This window comes from Hypomesus nipponensis, chromosome 10 (assembly GCF_054491055.1).
Source record: "Hypomesus nipponensis isolate SF chromosome 10, ASM5449105v1, whole genome shotgun sequence".
In the NCBI taxonomy this organism is placed as follows: domain Eukaryota; kingdom Metazoa; phylum Chordata; class Actinopteri; order Osmeriformes; family Osmeridae; genus Hypomesus; species Hypomesus nipponensis.
In genome coordinates, this window is record NC_140370.1 from 1,292,246 (window position 1) to 1,313,329 (window position 21,084).

The following is a 21,084-nucleotide window of genomic DNA, read 5'->3' on the forward strand; positions in this document are numbered from 1 at the left end:
TACAAAGTAAACTGAATTGGCCCACTTTTTAGGTCATTTAGTACACTTATAGTGTATTTCAAGGTTTACTTTTGAATACTGTAAAGTAGCCTGTGTAGTACACTTTCAGTTCATCAAGTATACTTCCTAAAGTACTTCAAAGTATACTTTGTAATACTCTGAAGTAACCTGTGTAGTGCACTTTCAGTTCATAAAGTATACTTCCTAAAGTACTTAAAATATACCTTGGAATACTCTAAAGTAACCTGTGTAGTGCACTTTCAGTTCATGAAGTATACTTCCTAAAGAGCCTCAAAGTTTACTTTGGAATACTTTCAAGTGCACTTTCAATTCATGTAAGTACCTCAAGAAGTAAACTTAATAAATTTAATTTCACTATTACTTAGTAATAAATTAAAATGTTTTGGGGACCCTCAGACACCTCAGATCAGATCTTGCATCACATGGCGAGAACGGGGGCCCTCACAAAGTCACACTGCAGATTCTGAGGGAAGCTACTTATTGCATAGGCTTCAATGTTTTATGAATCCAGCTCTTCTCATGAAACGTCATTTATCATTTAACTCATGGTTACAATGGTAAACCAGCACAACAATGACAATTACCATGCAACAAAACACTACATTCTAAGCAGACACATTTAAAAAACAAAATTCATGAAGTTACATTTGTATTTCGAACAAACAGCAAACTTGTCAGCAATTTTTTACGCTATTTACCGCCTTGCATCACGCCTTGCATCATGGCTTGCAATTGACTAGCCAATGAGCCATACAAATTTCATTATTTCACGTTTTTATTTCGTTCTTCAGTCAGTTTGACAGTATAACCTTCAAATTCTCAAGTAGGTTTTTCTCTTTTTTTTCTAATTGATAATTATTAGTAGAGTATAGGGCTTCAGAATGTTTTGGCAGTAATTAAGGTTACAGCTTCAGTAACAAAAAAAGATTCAATGTGCAATGCATAATAGATTTTCATAGACATGAATAATTAGAATGAGGTGGATCTAAAAAATGTAACCTGTGATGTACTTTAAAGTTATTTTGACTGCTTTTGCTGTATAATTATAGAAAACGTACCTCTTATTCCAGAAGAAATGTATACCATTTTCTGTTTCTAAGCATACTTCTTAAAAGTATATCAAAAGTGAACTATTTTCAAAGCATACTTAAAGGTACATCAAAAGTGAACTATTTTCTAAGTATACTCCTTAAAAGTATATCAAAAGTGAACTATTTTCAAAGCATACTTAAAAGTGAACAATTTTCGAAGTATACTTCTTAAAAGTATATTAAAAGTGACCCATTTTCTGAGCATACTTCTTAAAAGTATATAAAAAGTGAACTAAAAGTGTACTATCCATATTTTAGTTTACTTACAGTATATTTTAATATACTTCTTTTTTGTAAGGGAAGTTATGGAAAATAATTTTGATCTTCTCAACCGTTTGTCCAGTACAGCCAAATGAAATTCATCAGGAAAGCCACCAAACAGGAAATGAAGTTATATCTCAGCAGTTCTTTGATTCAGTGACACCAAATTTGGTATGCCTACTCGGAACCTTATTCTGAGTATGTCCTCCAAAAATTGTGTCTTGTGAGTAAAAGGGGGCGTGGCCGGAAGCATAAACGTGTTTTGGCTAATAACTGTTGAAGTGTTTACCTTAATAAAGTAATTTCTTTGAGAGCGTAACTCAGCAACCATTTGCGCGATTGTCACCAAATTTGGATTCCATTGTTCCCACGAGGAGCAGTGGAGGCCTGTGGTGTTATACCAGAAAAAAAACGTTGAACACTCAGTACTCTTGAACGCAAACAGACATTTCAACCAAACTTGGTGTGTCGCATGAGTGCAACAGGTTGCTGTGACTTAATTGTTGCGCAAGTGCTATGGAGGCCATGTCCTGCTCTGGACTGCTTGGCGCCTCCATTGCTGCTTGCACCTATATTTCTTTTTTTGATTGTGTCATCAAGCCAGACTGCTTTGTGGGACAATGAAGGTCCTCAGTGACTGTTTCACCCCCACTTACATCTGATGGAAACGTCTGGTAGCCTATAGACCAATTATCACCCTACGTCACACAACTGTCAAGCAGGCTCAACTGCACATGTCGGTTGCAAAAGACGAACTTCTCGCCGGTCTATTACACTTAGAGTGTCGATCAGGTCATCATATATCTCTGGCCACTGGATTGCAGGGCTCGATATGAATTTTTTGAGGCTCTTGGCCTTTCGACAAATACATTTACAATTTACTTGTCAATGCACAAAAGTCACTTGACCCTGATACCCTTAAAAAGCCTGACCAAGTGATCGGCAAAACTAGCCTGGCTAACTATATCTATATTACACAGTTCTCAAGCTTTTATTTATTACATTATTAACAAGTCTTGTTAAGATCACGTTATATCCATTAACAGGCGTTTGGATTTGTAGGATAAACATATAGCCTAAAACACCTAAGGCCACATTTCTACACTGATGTTAAATTGAAGGCAGTGTGAATTTCATGGTATTTCGTTTGAATATAAAATTGATAATAAGCTATGGTAAGTCTGCATTATGGAAGATTTCGGTTACCAAAATAACTATCAAGCTGTCTTTGCCTGGCGAGAACAACGACGGAGCTGTTCATGTTAACAGTTTATTTCATCCGATACATTGTGTTGGAAATCATACTCATATCACGACGAAAAAAAGCTACATATGTGATGAGTTCCATCTAGAATAGCCCTATATTTAGCCCTACAGTCTATTTCTACAAACCAAGTGAAAAGAATAATATACAGTGACAGCATACATTTCCGTAAAGTTTTCATCATGTCTCTGATTCTTATCGGACTTGTACCCCATTCTGCCACTGCAATGCCTTAGCTCACACGCAGGCGACATCTATGCTCGTGACTGGTTGTCGCAAAGTATGACGTGTACAGCTAGTTGCATGCATGCATTAATTCTCAAAGCTAGGGAAAAAGTTTCGCACTCTCGCTTGCCTCACTGCGCCACTGAGCACTTTTCATAGAAATGAATGGGAACGCCATCTTGGAAGACAAAAGTAGCTTACTGTAGTTATATTAACTCTATGATCCCTGTGCAGGTCGACCCTTGACACATTTGCGCGAACCATTTCACCAAGGACGGGTTTGAAAACCTGGGACAATGTAAAGCAGGATTTGCTATGAAGCTGTTGCTAAAAAGAGGTACGTTCCGACCTTATGTTCATCACAACCGCAAGCTGTAGTATGATTTTGTCGGTAACAGTTATTAGCAATGCTAACGTATCCTGTATCTAGCGCCTGCCTTTCTCCAGTACTTTTAAATAGAAAATCTCGACATGCATTTGCAATAAGATAGACTGCTATTCGTTTTCTGGCTATTTTTTTCAGAAGCTTTCCTTCTATTGCCGACTACAGCTAGTCTAGCAGAGTAATTTGCTAAGTAAGGTCTGTTGATGTTTTTAGAAACGGCATTCTACCTATGCTAGATACAGGAGACGTTACCATTGCTACTAGGCTAACTGTTAGCGACAAAATCAGACTTACAGCTTGCGTTTGTGATGAGCATACGGTTGGAACAGCACCTCTTTTCAGCAACCGGGGCTTAGCAAATCCTTCTGTAAATTGTCCAAGGTTTTCATTCAAAACTGTCTTTGGTGAAATGGTTCGAGCAATTGAATAAATGAGTATCTAAATTCACAGGGATCTTCTCATAGACAAACATCAGCCATGCCCGTTGAGTGTTTGGTTCCGTGGGAAGACTATGACTGTCAGCATTCCCTGTACAGCCTGGAACACTGAAATAACGACCGTGGTCCATTTTCAATATCCTTAGAAAAACTTGGAAAACTTTCTTCTTTCAATTCCGGTGGAAGTTGGCTACACAGAGCAGGGCTCAGATAAACTAGTGTCAGACATCTATGCGACCTCCATTTATGTTCCTGGGATAGATCACCGGTGGGCTGGTCTGGTTTTAGGCACGGGCAGACCGGGCAGCCGCCCGGGGCGGCTTTTTTCCATGTCACGTGGGGGGCGCACGAGTATAAAAAAAAAGAAATATCTGCGAGGTTTTGGATTATCGATAATTTAAGTTAGCGCCCCCTTCAGGCAGCTGCAGGCAGCCCTGCTTGCCGTGCAGCAGTTTCGTTTTCGTTTGTTGCTGCCAGGTTGTAGCGGTGCTCGTTCTGGGGGCGCTGTCGGGTGGCGGCCGACGGGGAAGGGGGCGGCACACGATTTCTTCCCCCGGGGGGGGGGGGGGGGGGGGTTGTGCAAGTGATAAACTCGACCTGGGCGCGCAATGTGCCAGAACCGCCACTGCATGCGAGCACAACTCTGCCCTCTCTTTCTCTTGACCGTCTCTCTCACTCTGGATCTATTCTATCTTTCTCTCTACAAAGGAAACTAGAAAGCCATTCTATAAAATTTTGGTTGATAGCATGCCCAACAAATGTGGTCTGGCACTTGCAGCTTGCTGGTTCACTAGGCAACGGTTACTTAGCAACAGTCTCTATGCGGCAGACAATCTTACCGCCATGGAGATCTTCACTCGCTTTGGCTTGGGCCTCCTGCTCTCAGGAGCCACTGGCCCAGCAGAGCTCTTACAGCCAGGGAGAGAAGGGATCACAACGTTAACACAACCATAACAGCCTTAACATAATCTTAACACAACATGAACATAGCTTAGTATTATTAGGACAAACTACCAAATAACCTTGATTAAACCTTCCCCCACTGGAAACAAGCCAGGCCTGTGTTATGGCTGGAGACAGAAGAAACAAACGCTATGCAAAACATTACTGCTATATTTGTGAGGGGTGCTATCGCACAACCTTGAAACCACATCATTGCAAAGCCAGATCTTGGCTAGACTTTTCAACTGCTTGAGAGAGAGAGAGAGAGAGAGAGAGCGCGGATGAGTTACCATCATTAGAGCAATGTTGCGTTGCAGCAATGAAAAGGGTAATTACTGGTAAAGCACTTTTTTAAATGGTAGAAGGGGAGAAGAATAAAGTGCCACCAAGACACTGCCACAGTGTCAAAGTGACAAGATTCTGAAACTAAGAGGGACCAGGAAGTCTGCGATTAAGTCTGAGTTCACTAGTCAGCACTGAGGATAAGTGATTGCATAGTCCCAAAAGTCCAGGGACCTGGGACTTCCTTTCTACTCAGGTGGTGTAAGTATGTAAGCAGGTATTTGTGTGTGTGTGTGTATATGTGTGTGTATGTATGTGTATAGACGGTAGTTTCTCTCACCTCAAGCAGCTCTTTCTCTGCTTCAACACAGGATAGAGTCTGAGAACCTGAGAGATAATATTAAAAGGTCAAGTATTGGTGTGCATGTGATATATACGCACATCAAATGTGCCAATATATGAGTGTGAGAAGTTGCTTACTTTCAGGGGTCTCAGTGTCACTTATGGCAGACATTGTTTTCAGTGCAGACTTGAGAGGGAGCTGGGAGTTGGTGACTGCCGGGAGGAAGGATGATTCTTCTGTGGAGATCTACATAGAAACATCATAACAATGCCACCAAGAGGTTAGTAATTAATAAAACATCTGCATGCATGGCATGTATTCGTCTATATGCTATGGGTAAATCTATAGCTGTCCATAGAAGGTCTTCTGTAGGTCTTATGTAACCCAACCCCTGTACCTGTCACACCTGTTGGGTGCTCACCAGGAAGCGGACCTCTTGGCGGGCATGGGTGTTGTCAGTGGTGTGGGTGCAGGGCGGGCTGGGGGGCGTATCAGTGCCCAGGCTGGGCAGGTGGTCATGAGTGCTATTGTTCTGGGAAAGCTCTCTGAGGTGCTCCAGACGCCGCTGGCGGCCCAACTGGAGGGAGAGGAGGGACTGGAGCTGGGAGCGCTCGATAGAACCCAGCAAAATCATAGAGTCTAGAGGAGAGAGGGAGGAAAGGTGGGAGGGAGAGTAGAGAAAAAGAGAGGAAGGGGAAAGTGGAGGGAAATGTATAGATTAAGAGAATAGGGAAGAAGGAGAATTGGGTAGAAGGGGAAAGAAAGGAGTAGACAAGGAGTGAAAAGAGAGTTGAGAAAACAGTATAAGGGGAGAAAGGAAAGGGGAATTGGACATAGAGACATAAGCTGAAAGTGAAAAAGATTATAGTAGAGAGGGGAGGAGAGAAAAGGTGATCGTCATGGAGTGAGTGATGCACCCTGGGAAAACAGCCAACTAGAGTATACACACGCACACATATACTCACTCTCACCTGTGGACTCAACCAAGGCCAGTGTTTTGAGTTGTCCAATCAGCAGAACTTCTTGCAAGTCTCGGTAGGTGGAGGAGAGAGTGATGTAACGCACATCACGAACCATAATGTCCTCAACACGAATATTATACTTCCTAATATCAAGATGGCGAGAAGAAAGAATAAGGTACAAGTAAGAAAGTAAAGGGAGATGAGAGGGAGGCAATAGGAAAAGTGAAGGGAGAAAGAATTGCAAAGGAAAAGGAGAAAGGAAGATTGGGCAGGTAAATGTAAATCTGTCTTTATCTACCCAACCATCAACCCACCCATCCATCAGTCCATCCAAACTCACTCGTGGTGTCCCATGCCCAACTCAGGGAGGTAGGGTAGCTTCTTGATCCTGATGATAGAGTCGTAAAGTGAGGGCTGAAGGGACTGGGCCACTGCGTTGGCCAGGATCACAGCAATCATCACAGGAAGGATGTGAGAGATCTGACCGGTCAGTTCAAACACAATGACAGCCGTAGACACGGTGTGTGTAACTGCCCCAGACAGGGCTGCAGCACCTGTGGAGGAGAGGATAAAAACAATATCAAATCATGGATATGTCATGTGAATAAACTCCATCCTGTTCCACTCAACAATTTCATCAACTACTAAATTTCAACTTCCTTGATCTTCAGCCCATTTTATCACACCATTTGTCACATTTAATTCAAGCTGGAGCCACTTAGTTTTTTCTACTTTGGCACATTGATACACATCCAAGTGGGTACCCCCACACCAAATATGGGCCACATTGGACCATAGGGGGCACCACAGGTCACAACAAAAATCATGAGGAACAAAAAAGTCTCAAAGACCCATAAGGTCCGCCATGATTTTCCTGTACAGTGATAGTTTTGGAAAACCTTAAATCTTTTCTTGAACCAAAGGTCTATTTGACTTGACATTTGGTACAGATATGTATGATTGAGGTATTTAAAAATGTTACATAAGGCAATTGAATCAAATTCAAAATGGCTGAAAGGGGTGTATTTATGTAAATGTCCACATTGCCTCAATATGTTTGTGTCACTAAATCAAATTTATTTTTTAAGGATGGTTTAAACCTAATAGGCTTTAAGGTGACATGCCCTTGAAGTACCATGCAAAGTTTCACCTTGATATGTCAAAATATGACTGAATTACAGCTGTTTGAACTTGGACCAAATCTGACAATGCTCGCCACTGGAGAAACAGCTTTTTTTATTATCCAGTTATTGAACTTTGTGTATTCCATGCCTGGCAATGGCTCAATTGGCTGAGATATTGTGCTGGTAAGCAAAGGTTTGTAGGTTCAAAACTATTCAGAGGCATAGTTTTTTATTTTTTATTCTGACAAAACGGATTCTAGTCTTCCAATCAATCCTCCGGTTGTAAAACATAGCAATGCGTGTTTATGACACTATTCAACACTGAGAATAGCTCAATGGGCTGGGGTGGTGACCTGTAAAGTATAAGGTAGTAGGTTGGAATCCAGCCATTATCTTTTGGCCTGTCATCATTTTTGATTATCTGTTTAGTTAACCAGGATGACATCATTCTGAAATACCATGGAAAATTTCATGCAATTTCACCTTGAAATGTCAACCGTTTCTTAACCTTTGTCCCAAAGCTGACCAAAGCTAATACTCTACCCTTTCTAGTCATACAATCTCAACAGTTGGTGTGTAGCAGAGAGGATAGAGAGACTGACTTAAATTTACATTTAGTCATTTAGTAGACACTCTTATCCAGAGCGATTTACAGTAAGTACAGGGACATTCCCCCCCGAGGCAAGTAGGGTGAAGTGCCTTGCCTAACAACAGAACGTCATTTGGCACAGCCCGACTCCCTAACCACTCAGCCATCTGACTTGTAACCTTATGCTCATGAGTTCAAACCCCCTTTCATTCTGTTGTTGGCCAAACATAAAGTAGTTTTGCTCTTTTGTTGTCCAACTCTCGATCTTCTACAGTGTACATTTTTATAATATTTTGTGGAGGAACCCCCATCGCTGCTTGCAGCTATATTTAGGGTTCCTCCGGTAGGAGGGAACCTATTATTATTGTTGGTATTCTTATTGGGGTGTGCTTGCCTTCGGCTAGCACAAACCATTGTAATCTCACATATATATTATTGTGAGAATGCTGTTCAGCATTCTCACTATTGCTTTTCAACTTCTCAGTTCTTCCGCCGTTTTTTGGCCTTTAACTAGTCCTGCATACTTTCACCGATTCCTACAATTTTGGTATCAAAACGTTCAGCTCCTTCAGGAGATGATGGCTATGACTTTTGGTATTTCTCACTTTTATACTTTTTAGACAATTGAGGTTTTTGTGCAAATTATTCTCCCATTAAAAGTAATGGTAAGCTCCTTTTTGGTTGAGCAGTTGGCTGCTCTTTTTCTGGTATTCAACTAAATTGTCAAACAAATTCCTCTGACGTTCATATAGTTTAACTTACAGAAACAAGTTATACCTTAAAAAGTAGGAAAACTTGTCCTCTTTCAGCCAATGTAACTACTAAAGAGCTCACATTTACAGATTTTCAGCTTTGAGGCTTGAAGCGAGAGCAGCCTTTCAAATTCTCTCACTAACTTCAATGGAGAGGTGGGTAAAATTCGTCAGATAATTTCGAAAGTAGACGTATTTTTAAACTGCCGGTAGAGTCGTATTTCTGACCGCACAGACATATAAAGGACATGTCTGGTTTCGGGAGAGTCTTGGGTCTCGGAAAATATCCTCATTTTTTGGATTGGACGTATAGTTTTGCGTCTAGGTTAACTTGTTTGAGGTGTGGAATCCAGCTAAATTCGTGTTTCTCTGCCCAGCTCGTTAGCGAGCACAGCTGCTCCATTGCCGTGGCAACCAAACAAACACACACCAGGAAACCAAAAGGAACACGTTTTCAAGACTGCAGGTAGAGTCTATTTCTGACTGTACAGACATATAAAGAATATCTCTGGTTTCGGCAGAGTCTTGGGTCTCGGAAAATATCCTAATTTTTTGGGATTGGACGTACAGTTTTGCGTCTAGGTTAACTTGTTTGAGGTGTGGATTCTAGCTAAATGTGTCGTTCTCTCTGCTCAGCTCGTTAGCGAGTACAGCTGCTCCATTGCAGTGGCAACCAAACAGACACGCACCATGAAAGCAGAATTGGGTAACGTTTTGGAAACTGCAAAAAGAGTTGTATTTCTTACCGCACAGACACATAAAGGATATCAATGGTTTCGGCAGAGTCTTGGGTCTCGGAAAATATTCGTTTTTTAGGGGATTGGACGTGTAGTTATGCGTATAGTTTAACTTGTTTGAGGTATGGATGCTAGGCAAATTTCTGTTATTCTCGACGAACCAATAAAGTTCATCATTCATCAAACCCGATTATTAGCAATTGTCGGTTCATGCCAATAATACAATTACTCCGTTTACATGTGTAATTAGTTATGCGATTACTCAATAAACACGTCTACATGATTCTTTTTTATTAATCGTTGTATGCTTCACGGACGAAACTTGCACCATCATCCTTCTGTAACAAAGTGTCGCCATGTCTTCTTGTATCGGCCCTACTGCTGTATGTTTGAATCCTACTAAGAAAGCCGAGTAAATGCACTCAATGTTAGGCTACATCTGCTACTTACTATCTCAACTATATTTTCAGCTGTTAAAACGATAATATTCTTGTTGTGACTAGCTAGCCTACTTCTTCTCTGTTTAACAGTTGAGCTTTCAGCTTCTCCCTCATTGTAGGCTATTTTAGCTCTTAGCTTTGTTAGATCATGCAGTTCAGCTTCCACACTGCCTCTTTTGTGTGACTCAAACATTTTTGAAATTCATTTCAGCTTTCAGCTTGCTGGTATTTTCTCATTTCAGTATTTTCAGCAATAAAAAAAAAAATGTATAATAAAACAAACGTTCAGCTCCTTCAGGAGATGGGTGCTGTGTTTTGGTATTTCTCCCTTTTATACTTAAAAAAATGTTAAGGTTATTGTGCAAATTATTCTCCCTTTAAAAGTAATGGTAAATCCTTTCAAATCATTAAAAAAGCTTCCTCTTTCAAACTTAACTTCTTCAGCATACTTTCAGTCCTCCTCTTTCAAACTTAACTACTTCAGCATACTTTCAGATAGAGACACCATTCAACCTTTAAAATGTTCACAAGACATTCAGCTTATAACTTTCTACTAAATTTTCACTATTTTCAGCTTTTTTAGCATGGTCAGCTATCCCCATTCAGGTTTTCAGCATTCTCACTGCTGTTTCGCAGGAACAGCCTTTTCTAGTTGTGAGAATGCTGTTAAGCATTCTCACTATTGCTTTTCAACTTCTCAATTCTTCCGCCGTTTTTTGGCCTTTAACTAGTCCTGCATACTTTCACCGATTCCTACAATTTTTGTATCAAAACGTTCAGCTCCTTCAGGAGATGATGGCTATGACTTCTGGTATTTCTCACTTTTATACTTTTTAAAGAATTAAGGTTTTTGTGCAAATTAAACATTTAGCTCCTTCTTGATTTTTATGATTGAGCAGCCAGCAGAGTGGCACACTCTGCTGGCTGCTCTTTTTCTGGTATTCCACTAAATTGTCAAACAAATTCCTCTGACGTTCATATAGTTTAACTTACAGAAACAAGTTATACCTTAAAATGTAGGAAAACTTGTCCTCTTTCAGCCAATGTAACTACTAAAGAGCTCACATTTACAGATTTTCAGCTTTGAGCCTTGAAGCGAGAGCAGCCTTTCAAATTCTCTCACTAACTTCAATGGAGAGGTGGGTAAAATTCGTCACAGAATTTCGAAAGTAGACGTGTTTTTAAACTGCCGGTAGAGTCGTATTTCTGACCGCACAGACATATAAAGGACATGTCTGGTTTCGGGAGAGTCTTGGGTCTCGGAAAATATCCTCATTTTTTGGATTGGACGTATAGTTTTGCGTCTAGGTTAACTTGTTTGAGGTGTGGATGCTAGCTAAATGTGTCATTCTCTGCCCAGCTCGTTAGCGAGTACAGCTGCTCCATTGCCGTGGCAACCAAACAGACACGCACCATGAAAGCAGAATTGTGTGACGTTATGGAAACAGCAAAAAGAGTTGTATTTATGACCGCACAGACACAAAGGATATCAATGGTTTCGGCAGAGTCTTGGGTCTCGGAATATATCCTTATTTTTTGGATTGGGCGTACAGTTTTGCGTCTAGGTTAACTTGTTTGAGGTGTGGATGCTAGGTAAATGTTTGTTGTATGGCTCTCCATAAAACGGTTCGACTTTTTCTTCAACTACAGTATCGACCAAATTGGCCAAACAAGGTATGTACATTGAGTTTAAAGTGTACATAATCTAGCTAGATCGTTTTCATTTTAGCAAGTTTCACAGAAATCTGCAAAAATCGAGGCTCAAGACAGTCATAGCTGACCGTCACGAACAGCCAAACCAGGGGCCTGTACTACGAATCAAGATCAACATGCTCTGGATTACTTTCAGTTACCCGGCTACGCGAAGCCTAACAATCGCAGTCACGATAAGCGGTACCACGACGGCGGTTATCAATTCTCTAACTCAACCCAGATCTTTCCAATCTAGAGACGTGCGCGTTCACATAAAGGGGCGTGTTTGAACCGTATGTCCAATCGCAAACATGGACGAAACAAGAGCCGCATATTTCACGCAGGAGCAGACAATCTTACAAACTTTGTCTGCTCCTCCTGCGTGAAATATTGTAATAGGGTGAGTTTAGGTAATGTGGGACATCAGGTAAAGTGGGACAGTTATGCATTTTGATGATTTAATATGTGCAAAACTGACATCCCATCACCAGAGCTGATCTTGACTCGTAAATACAACACTTCTAGTCACTATGCAGTGGTTTTTATTTGTCTGACCTCATCAGAGTAGGCGTGATCTGGCTTGACAAGAAGTCTATACAGAAAAAACGCATCGAAAGTTCAGCGGCATATGACATCATATTTCTCAATGATAAGGCTGGCAAAGGAATTTAAATGAAGTTACAATGAGTACTATTGCAGCATATTGAAGGGGTTTAACCACTGATTGAAACACACAAAAACATTTGTAAAATAATGCTTTATTAGAAGAAAAAAAGCATTTAATGTGACTGTCCCACATTACCTAATCATGTCAGTTAATGTGGGACAGCATTTTTAAGCTAAAGTGGGACATCTAGTATTGCTGTGTTTATGCTATAAAAATAATTTAATTCGACAGTTGTCAAATGTTTTATACCAATGCATCATACTGCACTTAAGTTCCCAACTAAATAACAACTTACACTGTCATTGAACCAGCGCTTTCAGACTTGTAAGCGTGACCGCAAACGTTAGTCCAACAAAATGCTAACGCAGCGGGACTAGCTAGCTAGCACATAGACTGCAGATCACTAAGGCTTACATCAGTTACACTTTATGCCTATTGTATAAGTCAACCCCCACAACTAAATTAATCTTGCCACACCCTTGCACCTAGTAGTGTTGTATATAAACTAATAATTATTATATCAGCAGACTAGGACGACAGACAATGACTGTCCCACTTTACCAGACAAGCTGTCCCACATTACCTGAAAATGCTGCCTGAGTGAGAGAGGGGGTCATGTTATGTTTGTAAGTGTGTAGCTTCTAAAATATTGTGTATTCCCATTTCATTCCAGCATGAAAATGTTCCTAAGCCCTAAAACGATTTACAAAAACACCACTGGGGCGAGTTACCAGTTATTTTGTAAGTCTACTGGAGCCTCTACCAAAAAGTGTCCCACATTACCTGAAATCACCCTACAATCATATCAAGAATACAGACATATAATATAGGCAAAATTCAACAAAGTCGCTGCTGCCAATCTGGCAGAAAATAGCAGACGCTGTAAATGCGTAAGCTACATGACTTATTGAAGATGTGATCATAATTACACGTGTGCATTCCACAACGTTAAACTTTTGTTGCTGTATTATTTTAGTTGCAACCATGCAGTGGCAACCCTGCAGTGGCAAACGATTGTGGGAGCAAATAAAAAATAAAACCATAATTCAAAACGGTAAGCCAATACTTGTACATATTTTAAGGCCAACAAGTACAAGGCTGAATTGCCTGAACTAGTCCCTTTTTTAGGATATCTATCAGGGTCACCCCATGATGGAAGGAGTGGAAGGGGGCATTTCTTTAGACCCTGGTGGCAGCAGGTTGGAAGCCCAGGCATATGTATGTTTCAAGTAATCTATGTGACCATGTTCATTCAACAATTATTTATGAATATTATAGGAGTGAAATGTATTACTGTTCTCTGCAGTGACTGTCGTCCCACTGTGCCATACAGAGGTAACAGTGAAACTAATAGTCATACGCCAGTATGTATGCCATATGTGGTTGCTGAATATTGATCAAATATACCATTTACTTTCTCAAGTGGAGGTCCTAGATGATCAGGAAACTGTGTCTGCCTGCTCATTTTGGGGGTACACTTTTGAGTTTTATTTACCACTTGCAACACAGATGGTGAGAGTGTGTGAACGTGTGGCTGTGATTGAAGTGTCTGTAATGACTTACTAATGGTGGTGGTTTCAACATAAGACACAAGTCCTTAAAGTGCTCATTTCAAATATGACTCAATTGATTACATTTCTATGGTGTTAAACTCAGCAGGAAGAGGAACTTCTTCCTCCCCCTGAGCCCAGGGCCTCCACTTTATGGCCAAGACAAAGACACAAGGTATAAGCAATGAACCACAGTAGTCAAATGGACACCTTCCACTTTCTCCAAGTGTGCCTTGCCAAGGGACAATGTTCTTCATTTGTTTCAGGTTGGAGCAGACAGTGTTAGGGCCCTGTATAAAAGAACCCTGGAGCTCGATTATAAGAGGCTTTTAATTAAAAAAACAGGGCTGGAGACAGAAAAACTGGAATATGAGAAGAGATAGTACATGACTGAATGAATGACATTAAACTTAGTTACACTGACATATTTTTCCTGTTCCTATAGGGGAGGGAGAACACATGAGGATGTATTTGTTAAACTTTTGTCTACGTTTTGATCTTTTTATACCTTTTTGTGGCTTTTTTGTTGTGCCTTTTGAATCTTTTGTGGGGGTTTTCACCACTTCTCTCTTTCAATGTCCTATTTATTATTTTTGACAAATGCTATAAAAGTGAATGAAACATCAAAATTCAATGAAAGTAGTGAAATTATCATTTATGTATCACTTGCGAAGAGCTTTGTACAGATACCCATTGTTGTTTTTGGTTTGAAAGGTTTTGTTTGAAAGAAACCCCAATTTCTGACATAGAAATGATTAGAAAATGGGTTAAAGCAACCAAGGACAAAAGGGTTAAGGGGAGACACCCCAGTGAATAGGGATAACATATCAACATGAAACCTCCCAAGTTGATAACTAATAGTAGGTCAAATAATGTTTTCATTACTAGTTTCCTGTAAATGTAGGCCTATGTTTAAATGAGCAAATGATTAAGTTGTAAAATATTATATTCTTTGCATACATTTCCAGAACGGAAATCAGAACATTGACTAAAAAACCTTTTTTCATTTTGTCAACATATTAGAGTCCAAAGTTTTTACAAAGGGCACTTTGGATATCTATTTTTCATCACTCCATTAATCAGAATATGATGGCAACAGCCATTAAATAAAATCAACATTGCGCGGCAGACCGTGTTCTTGCTCAGGTTCTCCGCATCACCCACACTAAAACTACCCATAGCGAAATAACGAAACGCTATATGCATTCAGTCTGTGGGACTGAGTGCACAGCTTCAATGCGTCGCATTTGCAACATACGGCTCAAGAAGCTGGCAATATACGTAATTCCCTCTGCTAAGAATCTATATCTTTCAGAAAGATACTCATGAGGGAATGCGAAAGGATTTTGTCGGTCTCTAAATGTTCTGGCTCTTCTGAGCGCACCTCTCACTTCCACCAATCGCACCAAGCTGCACAGGATCTTCTATAAACGGTGACGACATTAACGTCAAGAAGTAGTTAGTGGGCGGGGTTTTTATACCGGTTGATCTCTGATCTCCAACTTATCCTGCTCCCGACCAGGTTAGCCGTTCAGCATGTGTTACCATGGCGATCTACCCCGGTAACAAGTGATCCACCGTCGTAGTACAGGAAACCCTGGGTTAAACCTGAAGTTACCGCGCTAACGCCAAATCTTGATTCGTAGTAGGCTACAGGCCCCAGGGCTGGGGTAAGTGTTTGCTGCAGCTGGCGTTAATCCTACCAACAAATGCTTCGTAACTGAAGAGTATTTACTTTTTATTGGCGATATTGACAACAGAGGTTAAGGAACTTGTCCTTAATCCAAAGATGGTCTCCGTTTTCAATTTGAAGCAGTAGATGTAGCTTATGTAGGAAATCTTCCATTGCATCCTCTCTGTACCGGTTATGCCTACAGTACGGTGTTAATAAATACCACTTTGACACACTTGCAAGAAATGATCCGCTGGCTAGATTTAGCATGATCTTATTATTTACGTATAAAAAAACTCACCAGGGACAACGACAACATCGGCAACCCTGCACTATTTATTATTATGATGTCATCTTAAATTAAGTGTCTGAACAGGACTGGGTGTGCAGGCACACATGATTAGTTTCTCCTCCGTCTTGAACCTGAAACCTAGATTCTGGGTTAGAAATGTTGCCAATGACCAACGGTTGCTACGTTACAAGGAACAAATCCGATTGGCCAACGCTCTTCACTGTTCCACTGTCCTTCCACAAGTACTTTCCAGCTCTGAAAAGAGTTCCAGCAACTACATTTCCGCTAATTTTTCCCTTTTCTCAATTTATTTAGCATCTTTAGGTGACTTCATTTTATAAGGATTGAAAAATAATTCAAAATATGAACATAATTCATCTCCCATCTTCTTTAAACCTTCAACATTTTCTGCTGGGACTTATAACTTTTTTTTCAGCCATTTAATCAATTCTGCCTTTTTTTCCAGCAAGTTCAAGTCATTCCAGTATTGTCCTTTTACCTTCAAATTCATTCAACCCAGACTTCAGCAACTGGTTTTCTGCTAAATTTTCACATTTTCCTGCAGCTCATCTTTCTGAAATTTTCCCCTTTTTGTTTTTTCTTATTCTTTTCTTCATCTTCAAGCCATCAAGCCTTCATCTTGCTCCAGGTCCTTTCAAAAATACATTTCAGGCCTTTTAAAACTCCAGCAAATAATATTCAGCTACATTTTCACATTTGTATGCGTTGTTTCTCCTCTTCCTGATTTTTTTCACTTTTTGTTTTGCATTTTTCTTTTCTGTAGTTTTATGCCTTCGTCCAGCTCCAGCCCCTATTTAAAATACCTTTCGGATGCTTTGAAGCTTCAGCTTAGAACTTTCAAAAAACAATTTTCAGCTTATTTTTTTTCAGCTATCCCCATTCAGGTTTTCAGCATTCTCACTGCTGTTTCGCAGGAACAGCCTTTTCTAGTTCTTTTTGCCCCCCTAAAACTTTGTCTATATTTGGACTACATAGACAACCTAGGTGTCAAAAGTTTTGTCTTGGTAGAGATTGAGTTGCTTGTATTTGGATTTACGTTCCGTTGCACAGTTTAGGAGGTTACAACGTTTTTGTGGGGACAAAGTGCCTTTTGTCGACAAAGGGTAATCTGTGCTAGCTACGTCACCACGTCAACACACGTTAGCAACGATGCATGGATACAACGTGATAGACTTTCTAGCTCGCAAATTGGAGCTTGGATTACGAGTGAAAAATACCACCCCAAAAAAATCACAACCATTTGGCTTTATAGAAAAAGCGATTTAGAGTGGAACTGCAATCTCGCATTTTTTATTTAGGTCGTGACAGTCTTTGAAATTTGAGCAAGTGCAGGTCGCCTGTGAGACCGCCTCGTCTTTTAGGCGGCAGCCATGATGGAAAGTGTTATAGTAGTACTTTTTGTAGCTAATTTTCTAGTTCAATTTTACACCAAAAAACAGAAAGAGGGAAATGTTATGACGATATGACTATTGTGAAAACAGCCAAGTGGTGAGATTTTAATATAGGTTGCTGTAAAAACGTTGATTTGTTTGCTATGTGAGAGCCTGTCAGCCTCCATTGACGATTGCGGAAGTAACAACAGTGTTGACACTCAGTCAACTGACGATCTGCGTCTGGTGAGTATTTTCTTAATTTCGTACCAGGGTCAATTCTACATCTAAATGGACAGCAGTGTTTTAAAGATATGGCGATTGCGAAGACAGCCAGTGGGTCAGCATAGTTTGTTATTTGTGTAAAACTTTGAATTTGAGTGAGACCGCGTCTTGTTTTGACGTTAGCCTCAAAGTCACAGACTCGGCTCGCCCACTGGCAGTGTAGTGGTAGGCTACACTGCCGTGCAAAGGCAAAAGACCGTAACTTCAATTTTGTCGAAAATGTTTTTTTTTTCATTTTCGGAACAGTTAAGGTCTGCTTTATCATGTGGCCAAATATCTTAAATGAACTCGTCTGTTTTTCAGAGAAAATAAGGTTGTTGTCTTCACCGTACCTTCCAAAAGCCTGCTTTGGCTTTAGAAATCCAATGCAGAATGCCGTAACATCAGTTACGGTTCTTTGCTTTTGTTTTGCGGCACTCAAAAACGTTCAAATGGAGTTACGGTTTCAATTGAACTAATACGTAACCTAGCAACAATAAACACATCTAGCATTAGCTTAGCCTACTCGCTGGCATTCAACACCAAACATCCCAAACATGAGTCGTTTGTAAGTATCTTACCCTGGCAGTTATATCAAAAACACTTGTCATGTGAGTCTTGTGACAGGTATCCACGTGTATGTTACATTGGCTTATAAAATACAGAGTTTATATCGTGATAAGCAACTAAGTGAGCGAAGAAACGGAAGTTACTGTATTTTGCCTTGGCATGACCACTTACGATAGACTATGGTATACTACTGTAACTTCAAAATATGGGTCAAAAGTGCAGTTTAAGATCAACAATTTCAAAAATGTCTAGTTTAGATAATGTGTAATCACTAAAACATCAAACTGCTATATTTCCAGTGTCCTACCTCAAATGCATTTGGCAGGACAACTACTTTGAAAGTGCAAAAACTTTTAAGTCGTTTTTCTCAGTTCTACACTTCGGCGAGTTACGGTCTTTTGGCTTTGTAGGGCAGTACAGTACTGTCTTCAATGCCACAGCTATGGCTAAACTTTATTATGTCTTATTACACGGCTGTTCTTAATGCTGTAGAATGCTCCATTCACTTGAATTGGGCTTCCCAACGTTCCCACAATAGGGTCCAAATGCAGTGCTCCCTACCCAGGCCCCTAAAGCCGGAACTCTCTCCACAGGCCCCTTTTTTCATGTGTATCCGAGGTATTAGCGCCACCGCTGGTCGGAGGATACTGTAGGCTATTTATATTAATAGGCTAACTTACATTGAACTTCAGTTTTAGCATAAGTCAATAGTGTTTAACATAGCGGAAATTAGCATTGCGGCTATTGTAAATGGTAGTGTTATTAGGATTCCTCTGGTAGGAGGAAACCTATTGTTTTTGTTAGTATTCTTATTAGGATTCCTCCGTAAGGACGAAACCTATTGTTATTGTTAGTTTTAATCTTTTTTTATTAGGGGCCAAGCAGCGAAGCTGCGAGGCACCTATTGTTATTGTTAGTATTATTGGGTGTGCTTTGCCTTCGGCAAGGGCACAACCATTGTTATCTCACATATATATTATTATTATTTATTTTCCCACCCCTAAAACTTTGTCAATATTTGGACTACATAGGCAACTTAGGTGTCAAAAGTTTCGTCTTGGTAGCGATTGAGTTGCTTGTATCGGGATTTACGTTCCGTTGCACGGTTTAGTAGAAATTATGTTTTTGTGACGAAAAGTGAAGCTAACGGTGGCTAACTTGCTAGCCACAGTCACTGACGCCACTAACGTCACTAACGTCCCAGTCACTGACGCCCCAGTCACTGACGCCACTAACGTCACGAAAACTCGCGTGACTATCTCTAGCAGAACATTAGTTTAGCAGCTGTTAACTTCTGGGAGATGGCTAGGCTTAGGCTAACTTCTTTACAGCAAGGCAGCTGCAGAAACGCCACAAACAAAGAGGCCTGGGTGATAACTATTTGCTCATTTGACTTTGTGATATGACACTCAATTGTGATGTGTAATGTACAATATACGGTAATATTATTAAGGAAGTACATCTACTTTCGGAAACGGTAGTCTACAATTTCACTGAAGCATTCGCATCATGACATTAGCCTCTGTTGCCCGGGCAACACATACTGCGGTCTATGATGCATCTGTTTTCAATCGTTAAAATAAACATTCCTCACAAATACATTTTCGTTGTAGGATTTATTATGACATTAGATTACAACTAAACGATTTGTTGGTGAAATTATAATTACCTGTGGTTTTAAACCAGTGTAGCTCACTGCAACGCTGTACTGTAGCATAGTCTCTAGAAGAACACTAGTACTGTAGCGTTAGCTAAAAAAAACATCTCCACAGCTGTAGGATGTCAAACGGCGGCTCATGTTCGGCACTACCCCTTACTTCAAAAGTATTTCAATAGGTGAACCTATCTGACTAGTGACTACTAACCTGAACTCCATTGCCACAGCCTAAACTTTGTCAATCTGTTCATGAAAATAATTCATTTCAGCCTAGACCGTACAACGGAAGTAACGTTAAATCGAATTAAACCAACGTAATCGCTACCAAGACAGTAGTACAGTAGTAGTAGCCTACAATTTACCAGGGCAGCTTCTCCACACAGCAGGTCTATATTGCATTTTGCATTGTTACTGACAATGATCGCTAGCACTGACATTTTTATGAATTAGTGATTTCCCCCTAACTAAATGTCAAGTTTATTCACGTTTTTGGGGGCATATTTTCAGTTAGCAGATGGTACTATTTTAGTCGCGATTCCATCTGAGATAGCTACTGCTGGTAACGTCGTTGTTAAAATAAGCTTCAAAGGGGGTTCGTTATTAATGAATGAATGCAATATGAGTAGGGTAAATGCCTGAAAATATCACGAGAAGGGAAAAACTTGCAATGACATTTAAGTCATAGAGATTAGGTACATTTTTACACCGGTCTGCCAAATGTTCTTGTTTTACATTGTGATATGAAACACGTTTGTGAAAGGTAGCTAACTAGCTAAATATGATAGCTCTATAGCTACTACGCTGATATTATTAGAGCTAAGCTAGTAGATCTAATTTCGGAAACAGTGGTCTGCTATTTCACAGAGGAGTTAGCTCTAGCTGTTACCCCAGCACATCTGCTAATATCTGCAGTGTTACCAAGTGTTAGACCTAGCTACAGCTAACTTGCTACCTTGTTAGTCTTCCGTTCCAGACCTCTTCTGGTAGGTACTGTACAAATCTATGGAAGCAAATCGTGATCAAAATTCAAATGAAAATGCATTTCCAGAAATGCTTTTTCATTTTCAAGAACATGGCTGCAAAATCGTGACCACACTTCAAATTCAAATGCATTTCCAGAAACGCATTTTCGTTTTCGTGTCCTGCCCGCAAAGAACTGCCCATAATTCGAAAACAAAAATGCATTCTGAGCGGCGCAGCAGAGTGACGTCAGTAGCCTCTCTTTTTCAGCTACCTGCTGACCGAGCTACCCATCTTGTTCGGTAGGGGGCGGTGTGCACATACGCATTGCATTACATGACCAAATTTGCCTAGAAATTGACTGAATTGCCGGGTCTTTAGAGGACGCATCACAGATCACGGCGCTCCCTCAAATTGTGCATACACTGATAGAATTAGCTGAGCTGGTAGAAACTAATAATATATCTGAGTCTGATGCCCATGACCGAGTAGAACAAACTGTGTTGCTAGTTGC

General features: G+C 40.3%; 1 protein-coding gene across 1 annotated transcript in view; it reads right to left on the bottom strand.

The window, feature by feature from the left end:
- The window catches only part of clcn2a (chloride channel, voltage-sensitive 2a), a 223,899-nt gene that overhangs the window by 39,300 nt on the left and 163,515 nt on the right, over positions 1–21,084 (bottom strand). Inside the window, exons 15-20 of the mRNA XM_084707792.1 lie at positions 6,554–6,767; positions 6,223–6,356; positions 5,658–5,890; positions 5,389–5,497; positions 5,249–5,295; positions 4,524–4,592 (exon numbers count right to left, since the gene is read on the bottom strand). Of these exons, the coding sequence (XP_084563918.1) occupies positions 4,524–4,592; positions 5,249–5,295; positions 5,389–5,497; positions 5,658–5,890; positions 6,223–6,356; positions 6,554–6,767 (806 nt within the window). The remainder of the gene's footprint in view (positions 1–4,523; positions 4,593–5,248; positions 5,296–5,388; positions 5,498–5,657; positions 5,891–6,222; positions 6,357–6,553; positions 6,768–21,084) is intronic.